This window comes from Primulina huaijiensis, chromosome 3 (assembly GCF_012295235.1).
Source record: "Primulina huaijiensis isolate GDHJ02 chromosome 3, ASM1229523v2, whole genome shotgun sequence".
NCBI lineage: Eukaryota > Viridiplantae > Streptophyta > Magnoliopsida > Lamiales > Gesneriaceae > Primulina > Primulina huaijiensis.
The window spans coordinates 6,346,373-6,365,203 of NC_133308.1; the positions used below are offsets into that span (position 1 = coordinate 6,346,373).

At 32.6% G+C, this 18,831-nt stretch overlaps 1 protein-coding gene across 1 annotated transcript; it reads left to right on the forward strand.

The window, feature by feature from the left end:
• The first annotated feature begins 12,711 nt into the window (after positions 1-12,711).
• Positions 12,712-13,200, forward strand: LOC140972154 (uncharacterized). The gene has a single exon (XM_073434622.1). It carries the CDS (start codon positions 12,712-12,714, stop codon positions 13,198-13,200), a length of 489 nt encoding a protein of 162 aa, XP_073290723.1.
• The last annotated feature ends 5,631 nt before the right edge of the window (positions 13,201-18,831 follow it).

An 18,831-nucleotide genomic window follows, 5' to 3' on the forward strand; every position in this document is an offset into this window, starting at 1 on the left:
GTTGTTATAGGTCTTTTAAAACTGTTGTTAAAGCCCCTGTGGTTAAAGAGTGCGCTCAAAGACAACGGTTTTTATCCGTTGTTGAAGGTACAATTTGCGACGGTTTTTGACAAATCGTCCCAAATAAATTTAGCCGTCGCTAATTAGCGACGATTTTAAAACGCCGTCGCTAAAATTAGCGATGGTTAGTTAATAAGTTTCGTCGCTAATTTTAGCGACGGTTAGATCATGATTTCCGTCGCTAATATTTTAAGTAAAATAAAAAAAATACTTTTAACAATTTAATAATTATAAAAAAAACTTGTGATTTGAATAGACTAATAATATATGAAATCTTAACTGAAATTTAAAAATTTAACAAAAAATAAAACGAAACAATTTACCCTAAGTCGAAGCTAAAATCATGTAAGAAGAAAAATTTTAAGTGTTGTGAAATTGTGTGTTAAAATAGACAGAAAGAGTTGGTATTTATAGAAGATTCGCGACGAGTTTTGGTTTAACCGTCGTTAAATTTAGCGACGGGTCAAAAAACACTGTTGCAAATTTTAAATATGCGAGGTCAAAAAACACTGTTGCAAATTTTAAATATGCGACGGGTTTTGGTTAATATATTTAACGACGGTTTTGCTAAAATTGTCGCTACAATTAGCGACGATTATTATTAAATCGTCGCTAATTTAAAACACGCGACGGATTTATGTAAAACCGTCGCTAAATATAGCGATGGTTATTATATCGTCGCTAAACGTAGCGACGGTTTTAGGAAAAACCGTCGCTATATTAAATTAGCGATGGTTTTGGATACATTGTCGCTAAATACGTTGTAAATCACACAATTCAACAATAGTTTAAGAAAACCGTTGTCGATTGTCCAAAAAAACACGCTAATAGACAACGTTTCTATAAACCGTTGTTTTTGACCCTAAAAAAACGCTCAAAAATATAAAACCGTTGTCATTGACCCTAAAAACCGTTGTCTTTTACACCTAAAAGACAACTGTTTTATAAAAATCGTTGTCTTTTGCATAAAAATCACACCTACGACAACGGTTTTAGTGAAAACCGTTGTCAAAAAGCATACGACAACGGTTTTAGTGAAAACCGTTGTCGTAGGTGTGTTGTTGATTTAAAATTTTCTTGTAGTGCTTACTCAACCGTTTTCAAATATGTTTCGATAGAGTGAATAGTTGAGTGGTCATATGCCACAAACTTATAAGCTCGAGCGGTCGAGTAGATCAAATCAACAGCTAAGGCTAAAGCAGTTGGATATCTTTGCATCTTGAGACCGATTGAATGACTTCTTCTGAATCTTCATTAGAACGGGCGAATACATGTAATACATGCAAAGAAAGCTTGATATAATACAACAATTCATTGTTTGTTATCATCAAAATTAAATTGTCTAACACAAATAACCCCGAAGTGAAAGTAAATTGTCAATTTATCGTGAACCGAGTTCTCTTTTAAAACATCAGACTCGAAGATAAACCACAGTTCTCTTATAATCATACGTATTAAAGAAAACAATTTACCTGCGGCAGTAACAGATTCTATGTTTTCTCCACTTGATGCGCCTTTTTTATCCATGGCAGCACCTAATTTCAAGTATCCATTGTTGTATATATGTATTTACATTTGTTGTAAGTAAAATGCTATGATTTGTTCGTCGTGGACATTATTTTTTTTTAATCATTTTTTCATAGTGAAAAGATTGGATCTGTCCGTTAGAAAAATGTTTTGTTCGTGATATAGAACAATTAATAGTGTCATATGAAGTTCACAATTAAAATGATGATTAGTGAATTGTGATGTCAAGATACTTATTTTTAGAGTATGTATTTTGGAAATTTAAAACTAGTATTTGATGTGTTTTTAATGACTTACGTTTTTGTTTTTTTTATATATAATTAAGTTTCTATTTTTGTTATTTATATTGCTTGGGTATGTAGTTTTTTATACTAAATATAATCGGTGCCATTTAAATCTCATGTAATTTGTTTGATTGTGACATTGTAATTACTTGTTATTATATAACATCATTGTTAACATTTTTATTTGAAATATCAAGTATTGAGTTTGCTTTCATATTTTTATTGATTTAAAAAAAAATTGACGAGTTGACCCGCTTAACTCGCAACCTTGAGGTATTTCTGCTCCATTTAATTATATTTCACGCATATTTGTCCATTATTTTTCGATCATAATATTTTGAGAAATTAACAGTTCAACTTAAAGAATATATGAATATTTACATTTAAGATTTACTCGGAAAACATGTATTTATTCAGGGACAAAATACATGTAGCTCATTTTAAGGTATATCCAACTCCAACTTTAATAAAGAAGCAGTGGTTTTGAAAAATATTAGGTTTGACTGTTATAAAAACAAATTGGACTCGCAAAAATCTATGCTATCGCAAGTAGATGTTCGTTCTCAAAATCGAAATGGGGTGAATGAGAAATTAATGTCGAACGGTTTTTCATTCAAATTACGACGCTAAAGAACAGGCGTTCGAGGTCATCTAGAGTTGCAGCTCCAAGCTTTGGTGTAGTCATGACCTTCAAGATTTATGTGACAAAATTTACAGTTCACACCACCAACACTCTCACATAGTACAGTACAACAAGAGTGGTTAATAAGTGAATATTCACAAATTTAATATATGCCATCTCACTAAAAGCAAGAAAGAAATACCAAAAGCAACCCCCTTTTTTTACCTTCACTTTTGATTTAATTAAGTATCAAATAAAGAAAAATTAATCACTAGCTCACACATATAAAGTTATATAATTAACATAATCAAAAGGGGACAAAATCTAACATATACATGGCTACACAAATTAGATGCAAATTAGAAAAAGTATGCGTAAAACAAATAAAAAAAAATATTGATTTTATTTATTTGTATAGGATAAGAAGGGATCTTAAAAGCACCAAACATGACCAGACACAAGAAATTCTGTCACCAAGAATTCTAACATAAATGTCTTCCATCTCTTGAAGATTCCCACGCTCGAGTTTGACAAGATTCTCCCTCTATATATTCTACTTTCACGTCCACTCAACTAAATTTTGAAGTATAGCTCTTAATTTCAAGAATATTCATATCTATGAAGATAGCATATATATTAATAAATATACTCACACACTTTAAACAAATTAATATACATACATATACATAGATACACATAAAACAATATATAATATTGAATGGATCATAGAGAAGAACTGATGTATTAAAAAGACTTAATGTTCGTGATGCCAACAACAGGTGAAGCTGCCATATGATCTGATCTTTCCTCGACGAAACGAAACGGAAGTTAAGATCATGCTGGCAGCTTCAACCGCTAGTGACCCACGCAATTCATGTATTGTGTACATATCTCTATTGATCTCTTTGGCAGCTACTACGGTGGCAGAGCCAGGGTGAAGAACCTATGTGTATGTAAATCTATGTATACAGAATATATATGTATAAGATGATATATAAAGGAAGACAGAGTGAAATTTTGGAAGTGGGGTGGATGGATATATATAGATGGTGAGGAAGGCTCATATCCTATGGTATTATATATTAAATAAAAAAAAACTTTAAATTTATATATATAGTTTTTATACAAAAATTATAAGTCGTGCTTAAATTTTTTTATGACGATGGAATCCAAAATCGTTATCATTCTGTGCGTACTAAGTAAACCTCTGGGCTAACGCAATAACTTGTAAATCATGCTAGCCAGGTAAATCACACTGGTCAAACCTAATGTGATATGCTCGTTTGAGAAAGTTTTTGTAAAAAAAATCGAACTCCTGATCATTGGTCAAATATTTACCTAAAAAGTCGTGCTTGATTTAGTAAAGTCTGAGTTAGGTTTTGATGAAAGTGTAGAAAGGTCCTGAGTTAGGTTTTGATGAAAGTGTAGAAAGGGTTAAAATAATTAATGAGAAGTGAGTTAGGTTTTGATGAAAGTGTAGAAGGGTTAGAATAATTAATGAGAAGTGGTCCATGTAAAGAGACAACTTGAATATTGTCATGCCCACCCCCACCGCCATCAGATCGTGACTCCCTAAATTTGACCTAGGCTACCACCTCTTTATTTATTTTTATTTTAATATATTTTATCGTAAATATATAATATATGGACTCAATAATTTTCCATAAAGTGTTGAGATTTAAAAGGAATGATTCCCTTTATTTTAATCTATGAGGATAATTTTGTGTTTCTCTCGTTGTAATTTTAATTATCTATATAATCGAAATTGGGTTTTAGTTCTGTGGCTTTAATTTATTTTAGATTTTGATTTTTTTTTTTTAGTTTATATGACGTTACATAACACGTTAGTTTTATGTCACTACGGTCACATCAACGACAAGTGAGAAAAAGACTAATTTTTTTTAAAAAAAATAGCGTACTAAAACTAAAATTTGGCAACATAAATGAATAACCAACATATATAAAATAAATAAATCATAAAATTTGCAGTTTTCTCATTGATTAATTTGCTAATTTGTTTTTACCTAAACTGTTTTGTGTCATTTGGTGTTTGACAAGGCTAAAATGAATTTAATCTCATCCCACGTGTTTTAATATTGATGTAGCATTTATTCACCACCTAACATCAAATAATGATATAGCACTAAACTTTGTAATATGAATTTACTCTATAGTTCATTATTTTTAGAGCTTGTGATTATGTTTAAATAGAAAATTAAAGATGCATATAATCATTATTAGAATATATTAAAGAAAAAATTATAATTTTAGTCATGTAGGTTGGATTGTTTTGGATTTTAGTCGTGTAACTTGTTAAAGTTTGATTTACATCGAATAACTTTGGTTTTTTCTTTTGTTTTGGTTCTTTTATTTTTTGCCAAAAGCCAATGAACTCATCGAATATTGTTTATTTGATTCTGATTCTCTCATATATAGTGATAATAAACATATATCACATACGTTAGAATAAATTTAAAACAAAGAAGAGGAAAAGTAAGAACAAAACGACATTAAATATTTCAAAATGGGAGGAATAAACTTTTCGTTTACCTATTTTGCTTGGATAAATATTGATGTGTACAATATAAATTTTATTCTCACTAAGTTTGATTTTAAAAAAATAAAAAAAAAATATGCATGCAAGACCTCCTTTTTGGAATTTATGTAGCACAAAAACATTAGGCAAAAACTTGCGTGAGACGGTCTCATGGGTCATACTTGTGAGACGGATCTCTTATTTGGGTCATCTATGAAAAAGTATTACTTTTTATACTAAGAGTATTACTTTTTATTGTGAATATGGGTAGGGTTGACCCGTGTCACGGCTGTGAGACGGTCTCATATGAGACCCACTCAAAACATTATGTGATATCAATATATACACAACATATCTAACTTAGAGTTTGTAAAAGAAATATTATATATTCAATAAATGAGCTCTCAAACAGGACCATTTACATGGTTTCTTTTTATAGGAAAGTGCATCTCATCGAACCCCACCCCTAATTAGCCTCACACACAACATTATATACATTATATATATATGGATATATATTGTATACCTTTTCTAGTTTCCAAATAGGTATCTTCCCATTTCTTGGAAGAAGGTAACATTTCATGGAAAGCAAATTTGTCTTGTTCATGCCCATTCCCACTATCCAACTCTTGTCACCTAACTATACAAAGCAAATTTGTCTTGTTCATGCCCATTCCCACTATCCAACTCTATATGAGTTTTGATATGATGTACACCTATCGTGCACATTTATGTGGGCACCGATGAGGTGTCACTCACCTATTANATATTGATCACATCACGCTACAATAATAATAACATAATAAGCCAAAAGAAAAGGATGAAATTTAATTGATACAACTTAAAGTTGATTTTTTTTTATGAGATATTGACATAATATTGTACGTTTTTTCTAACTTTGTCTTTTATTCACGTTGTTGCTTGTTGGGTTAGGTCCATGCATAAAGAAACCGATAATAATTGCATGCGGAGAGGGTCACCCGCATGTCATCTTATCAAAAAGTGGGAAAAGTTCAATATTCTAACCAAAAGTTGCCAATATATGGTCCTCCTTCGCACTACGGTTTTGTCCTAATACTAGAATTTAAGTATTCGCCCCGATCTGCACTTGCATATATACTATACTGATTAATTATATATATGTTAATAGTATATACGTATATCGTGAGACGGATCAACCCTACCCATATTTAATATAATAAGTTATACTTTTAGCATAAAAAGCGATACTTTTTTATGAGTAATCTAAATAGCAGATCTGTATCACAAAACTGACTCGTGAGACTATCTCACAAAATTTTTTTATGTTATGTTCATCCGTTCGTGGAACTCTGTTTTATATCCTTTGTTAATCACTGTTAATGATAATTAGATAGTTGGTCACGTGTCTCGAACAAACTACTTCCATCAAGATTGGGAACCCGGACTTGTATTAGTCTTACCTGTATATTTCACTATTATATATATATATTTATTTATATAGATTATTTTATTACATAGTACTTTGAAAGGAAAATTTGTTCACTTTCCTTTTCCCTTTTTCAATCCACTTGTGCAGAGTGAGAGTTCGGATTTAATCAAGATCAAATTGTTTAGTGCAGCCTATCTTAACGTTGGTTCGAATGATAAGATTATCGAATATTTAATAAATGAGTGATTAAAAAAATTGATTAGTAAGGACATGTAATATATGGTGTAACTATGTTATGTTTTATATTATTTTTATAGATGTGAAATTGTGTTAAATTATGGAGGACGGAAGACTGGTACGTGGGCTTCTTTTACGGGGTAGGAAAAAGGGTATTTATTGAGTATTTCACAATAAAATAGCTACATTTTAAACGCGGAATGTTAATGTAAGAATGATTGGTCAAGAGTCTCTCTCGCGTACGTCGACGCAGAAGGCCCACGATTTGAACTGGAAAATGGGGCTTGACTGCGTACGAACGTGACATGGGTACTCTTTCGTTCGTCGTATCAGAAAATGGACTCGAATTTCAAATCGCTTGACTTTACACACATTGTTGGTTTTAACAGCTTACTCTGAAATCCTTTTTGTTCAGTGATATTTCAGGTGCTCTTCAAGTAGAAGCAAGACGAATGCTCATCACAATGGTTAAAACCCGAAACCATCCCACAGTACTGTTAGGTTATGTTTGGTTAATTTGACAGGATTTTATTATTTCCAATCCAATCAAATATTTAGTTACAATTTTGGGTTTTATGTCAATCAAATCATTAATATTTTTTCAATCAAATCGTCAAATAAAATAACGATATTATCATTTACTGAAAAGATTTGTAATTTTATCATGTTTAATATTAAATTTTATCAATTAAACCAACTATATTATTATTTATTCAATATTATTTCACATCTAACTCGAATATTTTTATTTTAATAACGACAGTATTATTTATNTCTGTATGTGCCCACCAGCATATGAGCATCTTCCGACTTCCACTTTGGCAGCATGAATGACCCAACGATTAATCCCTGAAAAATATATTTTTTAAATAAAACAAAGAAAATTGTCAAAAAATGATATTTCCTAGAAAATACATAAAAGAAATAGATATAATTAGGCCCTGAAAAGTTCAACTGCTTTGAGAACAAAGTGATTAAATCAAGAACAGAAATATAATATCATCAAAATCCGTATAGACTTTGGAGACATGCGTGTTGCGTTTGGTCAGCGAAGAGGAAGGAGTGAGGCTGTCAGAGCATGACCTAGCTATGGTCAGCATAGATATACATGCATACACAAAATATTGCAAGCCATCCAAAGATAGATCATGCTGGCAGCTTCACTTGTTCCGACTTGCCTAGCTAGCTTCCTCGGAATATAAACAATCGCATTTCATACCCTCAAACATCAGAAACAAAACTTCGCTACACAATATGAATGAATCAAACTTCATATAGATAAGGAGAAAACAAGTTATGAAAGCAGCAGCAAATCAAGAGACGGAACAGAAAAGGAATAGGGTTTTCTGCTTTAATAAGGCCGGTGGTGAAGAAGGGGAAATAACAAAGAAAGGGATTGGATGTTACTTATAGCAAGCAGGAGAAAGGTTGCAAAATTAAGACTAAAATGAGTAAACAGTGAATATAAAGGTGAGTCATGCATGTGGGCAGCTAAGAAAGAGATGGATCAATAGAGAAAATTAATTACAGCTAAGCTTAGCTATAGTAGGTAGCCTGTGAAATAGGTTAGACATATATTGTTTGTTATTAACATCATAGCTGAGGTTTTTGACCGAGGGAATCTTTACTGTTTGCTGATCGTCCTACTGAATGTTGAGCTTTTTGGAGGACAGATCAAATCAAACATTAATCTTTTCGCATTAGAAGATCTTACATAATTGGATCAAAGAAAATTTGGTTCTTGAAAGGCGAAAAATAAGCTGATAATTATTAGAGTAAATGTCTAGTTAATCGATTTGTGATTTAAGTTTTATTAACTTTAATGTAAAAATGATCTTTGTTTTAATAATTTTTATCCAATTATAACATTAACTTTGTATGTATAGACATGCAAGTAATATAGATAAAGTCTTTGAATATATAATAGGTACCATAAGGTCTTCCTCTCAACGTAAGACCATATAACTAATTAGGAAGTGTACCATATATTCTAAACAGGTTACTAGTCGAATCAGTCGCCTAAAACAAGGATAAATGTCGTTTGAGCTTAAAACTATTATATGTAATTTAAACACTATGTCTCACTGGTAAGGAAATTGAGATTTTCATTCAGACAGATGAGTGATCATTTCATAATTAACTGAACAACCCTTATGTGGACTATCCAAGTCGTTATTATTTATCAAATGGAATAGTTCATAGTTATGGTTGTACGCCTTTAGTCTTTTGACTCGAGACGATGTAGAGGCTCTACGTACTAGCATGCACTTTGATTCGTTTATCAACTCTATTTAGGGACATCAGGTGGTGAGGTTGGGTGTAGTTTCAAAATACGTAGGAGCAAATGCATTGTAGTCGATGATTCACTATTTGCCTACGGGTAAAGATATCTTATGTGATCTGACGAGTTAATGGTGCGAGGAATATCTGGCCAAAGTTAGACATGTACATTTTGGAAAGATTTTTTCTGATATTCACATATCATGTCACTATTAGTGCCCAAATAATACCTCACATCATTATCGAATTCATATGCAACTCTCGATATACCAATGATTACGTATTCAATCGGAACATATGAGTTGGAGAGACCGTATTGTACGCTAACCATGACTAAAAGTTCTTGCAGGCACTATCAATAATACCTAAGGGTCATGAGGTGATGCTACTAGATGCTCTTACTATGATCCGATGGGTGCAATCAGAAATGAGTTCTGAAATTCTTGATCAAGTTGTTGATGAATGAGGCTAATTAAGGTAAGCGCGAATAAGAAATAAATTTTATTTTGAATCATATGGAGATTTGAACGCACAACTAGTTATATCCCTGAATCATTGAGTGTCACAAAAGCATCAGATCATGTGTTCTCGTTGAGAATGTCAAAATTCAAGGAGTTGAATTTGGCGACTGTAGTTTGATGAAGATGAAGCAGAATACTTATAAAGCGGTTTATAAGTTGATTCCATAATATGGAAGAAATTAAAGTTAGCTTAATTGTTATTTAAGGAATGAGAGTGGAACTATCTGTTTAGGTTAAAGAGTTCACAAAACTGGCAGCTGTCAAATATGAACAGTGAAAATTTGATCTTCGAAATTTTTAATTTTTAATATATGAACAAGATTTGCATCATTGATACATTGGTACTGTTAGTTCATCGATCGAGTTTATAATGAGTTCACAATTATTTATTTAATGAATTTAGAATTTAATAATTAAATAATAGTACTAGTAGTAGTGACTACTAAAATGTACAATATTTTCATAAAATATTTTAGAGGGATCTAGAATTAATTAACTAATAAGTTAATAAAAGAAATCAAATAATGACTATTTAATTTTAATTAATATGTCTATGCATATATTATGTGTGCATGTGTATGTGTATTATTATATGTACACATATTTTATATTGAGATATAAAGATGTGTGTATAAGATAAATATATGACGCATTATTAAAAATTGATTAATAGATGATATAATAATATTAATAATAATATCATAATTTTAATTAATGAAAATTAAAAGTTCTAAGGACACTAGGATTAGGAATCCTTGTGACATAGAATTTGTGTATTTAAATAATTATGTTATCAAATGTTGAAAACATACAAGAGAGTTAAAAATACGCAACACAAAATTCCTTTATCCTCCATCTCAATTTTCGGCCAACACAAACTTTTGAGAAAAAAAAAATTTAGGCCGACGATAGCTTCCGCTGCCGCCCGTTGTCTTTGCACCGACTCCGAATTTTCGAAAGTCGTGTGTCCCAATCTCAACGCAAAAATTGCTTGTGATTTCTAGTGCAATCCAAACAAGGAACAAAGTCTTCGATCGTGGACTTAATTTGAGATCAAAGGCGGGAAATCTGTTCGAAGAGATATACCGGAAGTACCAGCTCTGCTAATCTCGGACTGGTTTGGTGTCCAGCGTTAAATACCTTAAGGTAATAATTCTAAACACCCTATTGATGTTTAAATTCATGCGACAACAAAGGAAAATTTCGAGCGTCGAAACTAAAAATTTAAAACTTCTGACGCGCCTTGGGTACGACAAAACGGTACTCTAACAGTGGTGTCACAGCTTTTTTCTCAATCTTATGATTTTATTGTTTAAATCATGTTGAGTTAATTGCTTTCAACCGCGTAAGAATTTTACAGGAAATCGCAGCCCATTTAAAAAGTTTTAAGAAAAACAAATCTAACGACGCACATCTGGCAGCGATGTTGCCTAGAAAGTTTTAAATAAAAAAAATTATGCGCGCGCGGGGCAACCTCCCGTCGATGGCTGCCCGAAGAGTTCGGGCAGCAGGGCAGGCTGCCTGAGACGGTCTCGGGCAACCCCGTCCAATATGGGCTCAAATATTTCGGGCTCGGGGCGATTTTCAAAATTAACGAAAATTTTGGGCTAAAATGATATTTTATTAAACTACGGTTGAATTTACCCCTGGAATGAATCTTCGATAAAATTATGAACTTTTCTTACAAAATAAAATAATTAAAATTGGATTTTAATTATTTATAGTAAAAAGTATTTTACAAGAAATTTAATTTAATTAAAGTTAAATAAAAATATTTATTTAACCTATTAATTATGGCGGTTGTGATAATTTACAAGATACATGATTTGTGGATAATATGTGATATTGTGGAATATTATAATATTGATATTATATGGTTAAATGATTATCGAGAACCATGACCAATTTGCTAGGTGTATGCTAGGATATTTTATATGTTGTGTTTATAATTATTTGATACTTATTTAAAGTAATTATGGTTTATGGCTCGTTCTCACCCCCTAAATTTGTATCCCAATGAGCCATGGAAATTTAATGTAATTATTAGATTAGTGGGAGATCAAGATTTGAAGATAATGAGCCCAAAAATGAGTTTTGAAGATCGAAGGCATTTAAAATATTGGAAGACTGGAAGCTTATGTAATATTGTATTTCCATCCCTACATTTACCTAGGTTCTGGACATAGGTCCATAAATGGCTCATATGGATCAGTTATCTCTCGGTTATCAATCATCTTTTATTATTTATAATATATTTATTATTTATAATACATGTGATATATTATAAATAATTAATATGTGCGTTATTATTAATATAATAATAAAAGTAACATGAATCTGACAAGCATACTAACAAACATAGCACAAGTTTTTAAAATAAATGATAAGACAAATTTTTAAAATAAAATCCCTCATTTTGGATAAGATCCAAAATTTAAATTAAGATCATTAAAAGAAAAATTAAAAAAAAGTTTAATATTTCCTTACCTTCCATCAATGGTGGTTGCATGATGTACGTTACTTGCGATCAGTTTCTGACTCATATTATTAGGGGGACTAGGGCAGCGGAAAGCTGAGACTTCCACTTATATATTTGATGTGAACTATATGAAACTCTCATGACTTTGGTTCATATTATTGGGTGATCTCGTGAAGATTGTCCACTAAGGTTTGACCTTGATGGATCGGGCTCGACAGCTAAAGAGAAAGGGTATCATGTTAATGGGCCCTCCTCAAACGTGAGGCAAAATTATATAAGGGTTGTAAAGAGTTGCAATTGGGCTTTATCTTTTGAAAATTGTGATTGACCGATATTATTCAGGATCTTAATTTAGCAATTGGGACTTACTTACTCACTACGAAAATTGGATTTTCCGTTTTCATCAAAAGGTGGTGAAAATATCAAAATAGTGGGAAACAATTCATAAAAATAATAGTTCATATTTTATGTCTCACAAAATGTTTTAAAATGGTAGTAATGTTTATTCTGTTTTATTTCAGTATATCTACGATGTCGTCGCGAAATCTTTTATCTGTTATATTTGATCAAAATAAGCTAACCGGACCTAACTACAACGACTGGCTAAGAAATTTAAAAAATCGTTTCAAATTAAGAGAAAATAACATATTTTCTCAAGAAAACTCCTCCACAAGAGGTTGTTGCCAATACTCCAGCTGAGAAATTGGCCGAACTTGAGAAATGATTGGACCATAATCTGCAAGCAAAGAGCTATATGTTGGCTTCTATGTCAAACGAGTTGCAGAGGCGGTTTGAAGAAGCTGTGAATACTGCTGACATTTACGGTCACCTACAAGAGTTGTACTGTGAACAAACATGTCCGCTAAGACACACTACTGTCAAAGAGCTCATGACATCACGCTTGCAAAATGCGGCCTCGGTCCATGAGCATGGTGTGAGGATGATTGGGCTCGTTGAGAAATCAGTAGGCTTGAACCTTGTTATCCCCAATAAATTGTCCATGGACATTCTGCTGTTGTCACTGTCATCATTGTTTGATGGGTTTGTGGTGAAATTCAATATGAACAAGTTGGAGGATAGCCTTGAAGAGTTGGTCAACATGCTTACAAGTTATGAAGCTACCATCAAGAAAGAAAAACATGTTTTCTTAGTGGGCTCTTCGTCTAGGACAAAGAAATGGCCAAAAGGAAAGGGAAAGAAACATTTTCCTCCTTCCAATAAGAACAAACCTAGTAAGAAGTAGGCTACAAACACTCTAAAAGGCCCGCAAAGCATGATAAAGTAGAAGATGTTTGTTTCCACTGCAAGAAGCCTGAACTTTGGAAGCGAGAATGCAAGGATTATCTTGCTCATAAGAGTTCTAGAAACGGTATGTTTTATATTGAAATAAATGTCTCAATTAATTCAACTTCTTCAGTATTAGATACTGAATGTGGATCTCATCTCTGCAATAATTTGGAGACAATGACAAGAATTAGAAGGCTAAGAGAACGTGCGACCTTCTTGAGGATGAGAAATAGAGCAAGAGTTGCTGCAAAGGCAATAGAAGATGTTTATTTAATATTAAATAATAACTTTAAGTTGTTTTTAGAGATTCTTTATATATTCCTGATGGTTAAAAACATTATTTTCATTTTTATCCTTGATAAAAATGTATTTTCTTATTTATTTGCTAAAGGTGTTTGCAATATTTTTAAGAATGAATGTTTAATTGGAACAGGCGAAATACAATACGATATTTATAACTTAAAAATAAAATATATTCAGAACAACCATTTCAAAGTAAACACGATATCAACAACAACAAACAAAAAAAAAAAAGAAAGATAGTCTAAATCAAGCACACTTGTGACACTCTAGGTTAGGTTATATTTATAAATAATGATGTACAAGCTAGGGAAAGATGAAATTTTTGACTCGTCAGACATAAACTCTCTAGAGACACGTGAGTCATCTCTGAAAGGGAAGATGACCAAAGCCCTTTTTCCTAGAGAAAGTGGAACGTGCACATGCTCTGTTTGATTTGATCCATACAGATGTGTGTGTCCTGCTAAGTGTTAGCACGAGATATCGACAATCCTACTTCATTAGCGTTACTGATTACTAGTTGAGGTACGGGTATGTGTATTTAATGAAATACAAGTCTGAAACCTTTAAAAAGTTCAAAGAATTCAGAGGCAAAGTAGAGAAACAATTAGAAAAGAGTATTAAACACTTTGATCTGATCAAGGTGGATAATACTTAAGTACTGAGTTTCACGACTACCTTAAATAAAATAAGATTCTCTCACAGTAGACTCCCATTGCCACACCCAGTTGAATGGTATGTCAGAACATTGTAATCAGACATTGATGAATATGGTTCGATCTATGATGTGATTCACTTAATTGCCGCCATCTCTTTGGGGATTTGTGCTTGAAACATCGGCAAATTTTTTGAACCAAGTCCATACAAAGTTAGTGAATAAAACTACATATGAGATATGGATGTGAAAGCCACCAAAATATTCTTTATTAAGAATATGGGGATGTCCTGCTTACGTGAAGCAGACAGCGAGAGAAAAATTGGATAGTAGAGCCAATTTGTACTACTCTGTGTGATATTCAAAGAATTCAGTTGGATATTATTTCTATGATCCAAGTGAAACAATTATGTTTGTTTCAAGGAATTCACATTATTAGAGAATGAGTTTATATTTGATAGAAAAGGCAGGGTGATTGAACTCGAAAAGATTCGGGAACCACCTACTTCTGAAAATTAGAACCCACACCCCAATAGACAGTTGAAGAAACACAAGCTCTTATGATATTCGAAAAGATCTCAAGGCCGCTAAGAAGATGAGCCTATTTCTTGAAGAAGGCCAAGATGAGCACATTCATGTATGTGATCTAAGAAACTTCAAAGAACCATTGTCTGATGCTGATTCATCTAAATGGCTTGAAGCCTTGCAGTCCAAGATGGGCTCCATGTATTCGAACCAAGAATGGTCTTTAGTAGATCCGCCTGAGAGAATTCTTCCCATTGGATGCAAATGGATCTACAAAAGGAAACTCGGGATGGATGAGAAGGTAGTGACCTTCAAAGCAAGATTGGTAACAAAATGATATACTCAAAAACAAAGTGTTGATTATGATGAAACATTTTCTCAAGTCACAATGTTCAAGTCTATTAGGATATTGCTAGCCATAGCAACATGGTATGACTATGAAATATTGCAGATGAATGTGAAGACAATATTCCTTAATGGCGACATTAAGGAAGAGATTTACATGTATCAGCCTGAAGGATTCAGATCAGTTGGAATTGAGAATAAAGTATGCAAACTTCGGAGATCCATCTATGGACTCAAATAGGCATCAAAGAGCTCGAGCCTTAGATTTGATAACACTATCAAAGATTTTGATTTTTCCAAAAACCCTGAGAAGGAGTGCAGTGACATTTCTAATACTTTATGTTGATGACATGCTACTCATTGAGAATATGCAATCAACTAAAGTATGGTTAGCTAGTAAATTCTCCATGAAGCATCCTATATATTAAGAATATAGATTTATAGGGATAGATCTAAGAGGATAGTAAGGCTCACCCAATCCACATATATTGATATCATACTGAGGAGATTCTCTATGGAGGAGTCCAAAAGATGATATCTCTCAATGTGTCATGGTGTTATTTTATCTAAGTCTATGTGCCCTAAGACTAATGAAGACATAGAAACAATGAGCCGCGTTCCACATGTGTCTCCTATAGACAGTATAATGTATGGTATGATATCTACTCGGCTTGATATTGCATTTGCATTGAGTGTTGCAAGTAGATATCAATCGAATCTCGGTTCATTGCATTGGAAAGTGGTAAAAATATTTTTAAGTACTTGAGAAGAACTAAGAATTTGTTCTTGGTCTACGGGAGTGGAGAATTAAAATTAGAAGGCTAGCTTCCAATCAGATATGGATGATTCGAAATCAACATCTGGACTTGTATTCAAGCTCAATTGTGGTGTTGTGTCTCTTTGAAGAGTTCCAAGTAAGACACCACAACGGATTCAACCACCGAGGCCGAATACATAGTTGCATCAGCTACAGCAAATGAAGAGATTTGGATAAGGAATTTCATTCAAAAATTGGGTGTCATTCCTCAAACAGTTGTTCCAGTCGCGGTCTACTATGACAACGTAGATGGCATTGCGCAAGCAAAGGAACCGATGTCTCATCAGCGATCCAATATATAATAAGGAAGTTCCACAGCTTTTTTTTCTCAATCTTATAATTTTATTGTTTAAATCGTGTTGAGTTAACAGCGTAAGAATTTTTCATGAAATCGCAGCCCATATAAAAAGTTTTAAGAAAAAAAATCTAATGGTGCACATCTGGCAGCGCTGTTGCCCAGAAAGTTTTAAATAAAAAAATTGTGCGCAGGGCAACCGCCCGTCGATGGCTGCATGAATAGTTCGGGCAGCGGGGCAAGCTGCCTAAGACAGTCTCGGGAAACCCTGTCCAATATGGGCTCAAATAATTCGGGCCAGGGGCGATTTTCAAAATTTACGAATATTTTGGGCTAAATTGATATTTTGTTAAAATAAGATCGAATTTACCCCAGGAATGAATCTTCCATAAAATTATGAACTTTTCTTACAAAATTAAATAATTAGAATTGGATTTTAATTATTTATAGTAAAAAATATTTTACGAGATATTTAATTAATTAAAGTTAAATAAAAATATTTATTTAACTTATTAATCATGGCGGTTGTGATAATTTACAGGATACATGATATGTGGATAACATGTGATATTGTGGAATATTATAATATTTGATATTATATGGTTAAAGGATTATCGAGAACCATGACCAATTTGCTAGGTGTTTGCTAGGATATTTTACATGTTGTATTTATAATTATTTAAAGTAAGTATGGTTTATGGTGCATTCTTACCCCCTAAATTTGTATCCCAATGAGCAGTAGAAATTTAATGTAATTATTAGATTTAGTGGGAGATCAAGATTTGAAGATAGTGGGCCCATAATTAAATGAGTTTTGAAGATCGAATGCATGTAAAATACTAGAAGGTTTATGTAATGTTGCATTTCCATCTCCGCATTTACCTAGGTTCTGGACATAGGTCCATATATGGCTCATATGGATCAGTTATCTCTCGGTTATCAATTATTTTATTATTTATAATATATTTATTATTTATAATACATGTGATATATTATAAATAATTAGTATGTGCGTTATTATTAATATAATAATAATAGTTACATAAATCCGACAAGCATACAATTAATCATAACACAATTTTTTTAAAATAAATGATAAGACAAATTTTTAAAATAAAATCCCTCATTTTGGATAAGATCCAAAATTTAAATTAAACTCATTGAAAGGAAAATTTAAAAAAAAGTTTAATATTTCTTTGCCTTCCATCAATGGTGGTTGCATGATGTACGCTACTTGCGATCAGTGTCTTGTTCATATTATTGGGGAGACCAGGACGGTGGAAAGATGAGACTTCCACTTATATATTTGATGTGAACTATGTGGAACTCTTATAACTTCGGCTCATATTATTGAGTGATCTTATGACGACTGTCCACTAAGGTTTGACCTTGATGGATCAGGCTCGATACGTGAAGAGAAAGGCTATCATGTTTTTGGACCCTCTTCAAATGTGAGACAAAATTATGTAAGGGTTGTAAATAGTTGCAATTGGGCTTTTTATTTTGAAAATTGTGATTGACCGATATTATTCTTGATCTTAATTTAGCAATTGAACTTTACTTGCTCACTAAGAAAATTGGATTTTCCGTTTTCATCAAAAGGTGGTGAAAATATCAAAATAGTGGGAAACAATTCATAAAAATAATAGTTCATATTTTATGTCTCACAAAATGTTTTAAAATGGTAGTAATGTTTATTCTGTTTTATTACATTATATCTACGATGTCATCGCGAAATCCTTTATCTGTTATATTTGGTCAAAATAAGGTAACCGAACCTAACTACAACGACTGGCTAAGAAATTTAAAAATTGTTTCAAATTAAGAGAAAATATTTTCTCAAGAAAACTCCTCCACAAGAGGTTGTTGCCACTACTCCAGCTGAGAAATTGGTCGAACTTGAGAAATGATTGGACCATAATTTGTAAGCAAAGAGCTATATGTTGGCTTCTATGTCAAACGAGTTGCAGAGGCGGTTTGAAGAAGCTGTAAATATTGCTGACATTTACGGTCACCTACAAGAGTTGTATTGTGAACAAACACGTCCGCTAAGACACACTACTGCCAAAGAGCTCATGACATCACGCTTGCAAAATGCGGCCTCGGTCCATGAGCATGGTGTGAGGATGATTGAGATCGTTGAGAAATTAGTAGGCTTGAACCTTGTTATCTCCAATAAATTGTCCATGGGCATTCTGTTGTTGTCATTGTCATCATTGTTTGATGGGTTTGTGATGAACTTCAATATGAACAAGTTGGAGGATAGCCTTGAGAGTTGGTCAACATGCTTACAAGTTATGAAGCCACTATCAAGAAGGAAAAACATGTTTTCTTAGTAGGCTCTTCGTCTGGGATAAAGAAATGGCCAAAAAGAAAGGGAAAGAAACATTTTCCTCCTTCCAATAAGAACAAACCTAGTAAGAAGTAGGTTACAAACACTTTTAAAAAGCCCGCAAAGCATGATAAAGTAGAAGATGCTTGCTTCCACTGCAAGAAACCTGAACTTTGGAGGCGAGAATGCAAGGAGTATCTTGCCCATAAGCGTTCTAGAAACGGTATGTTTTATATTGAAATAAATGTCTCAATTAATTCAACTTCTTGGGTATTAGATACTGAATGTGGATCTCATCTATGCAATAGTTTCCAGAAA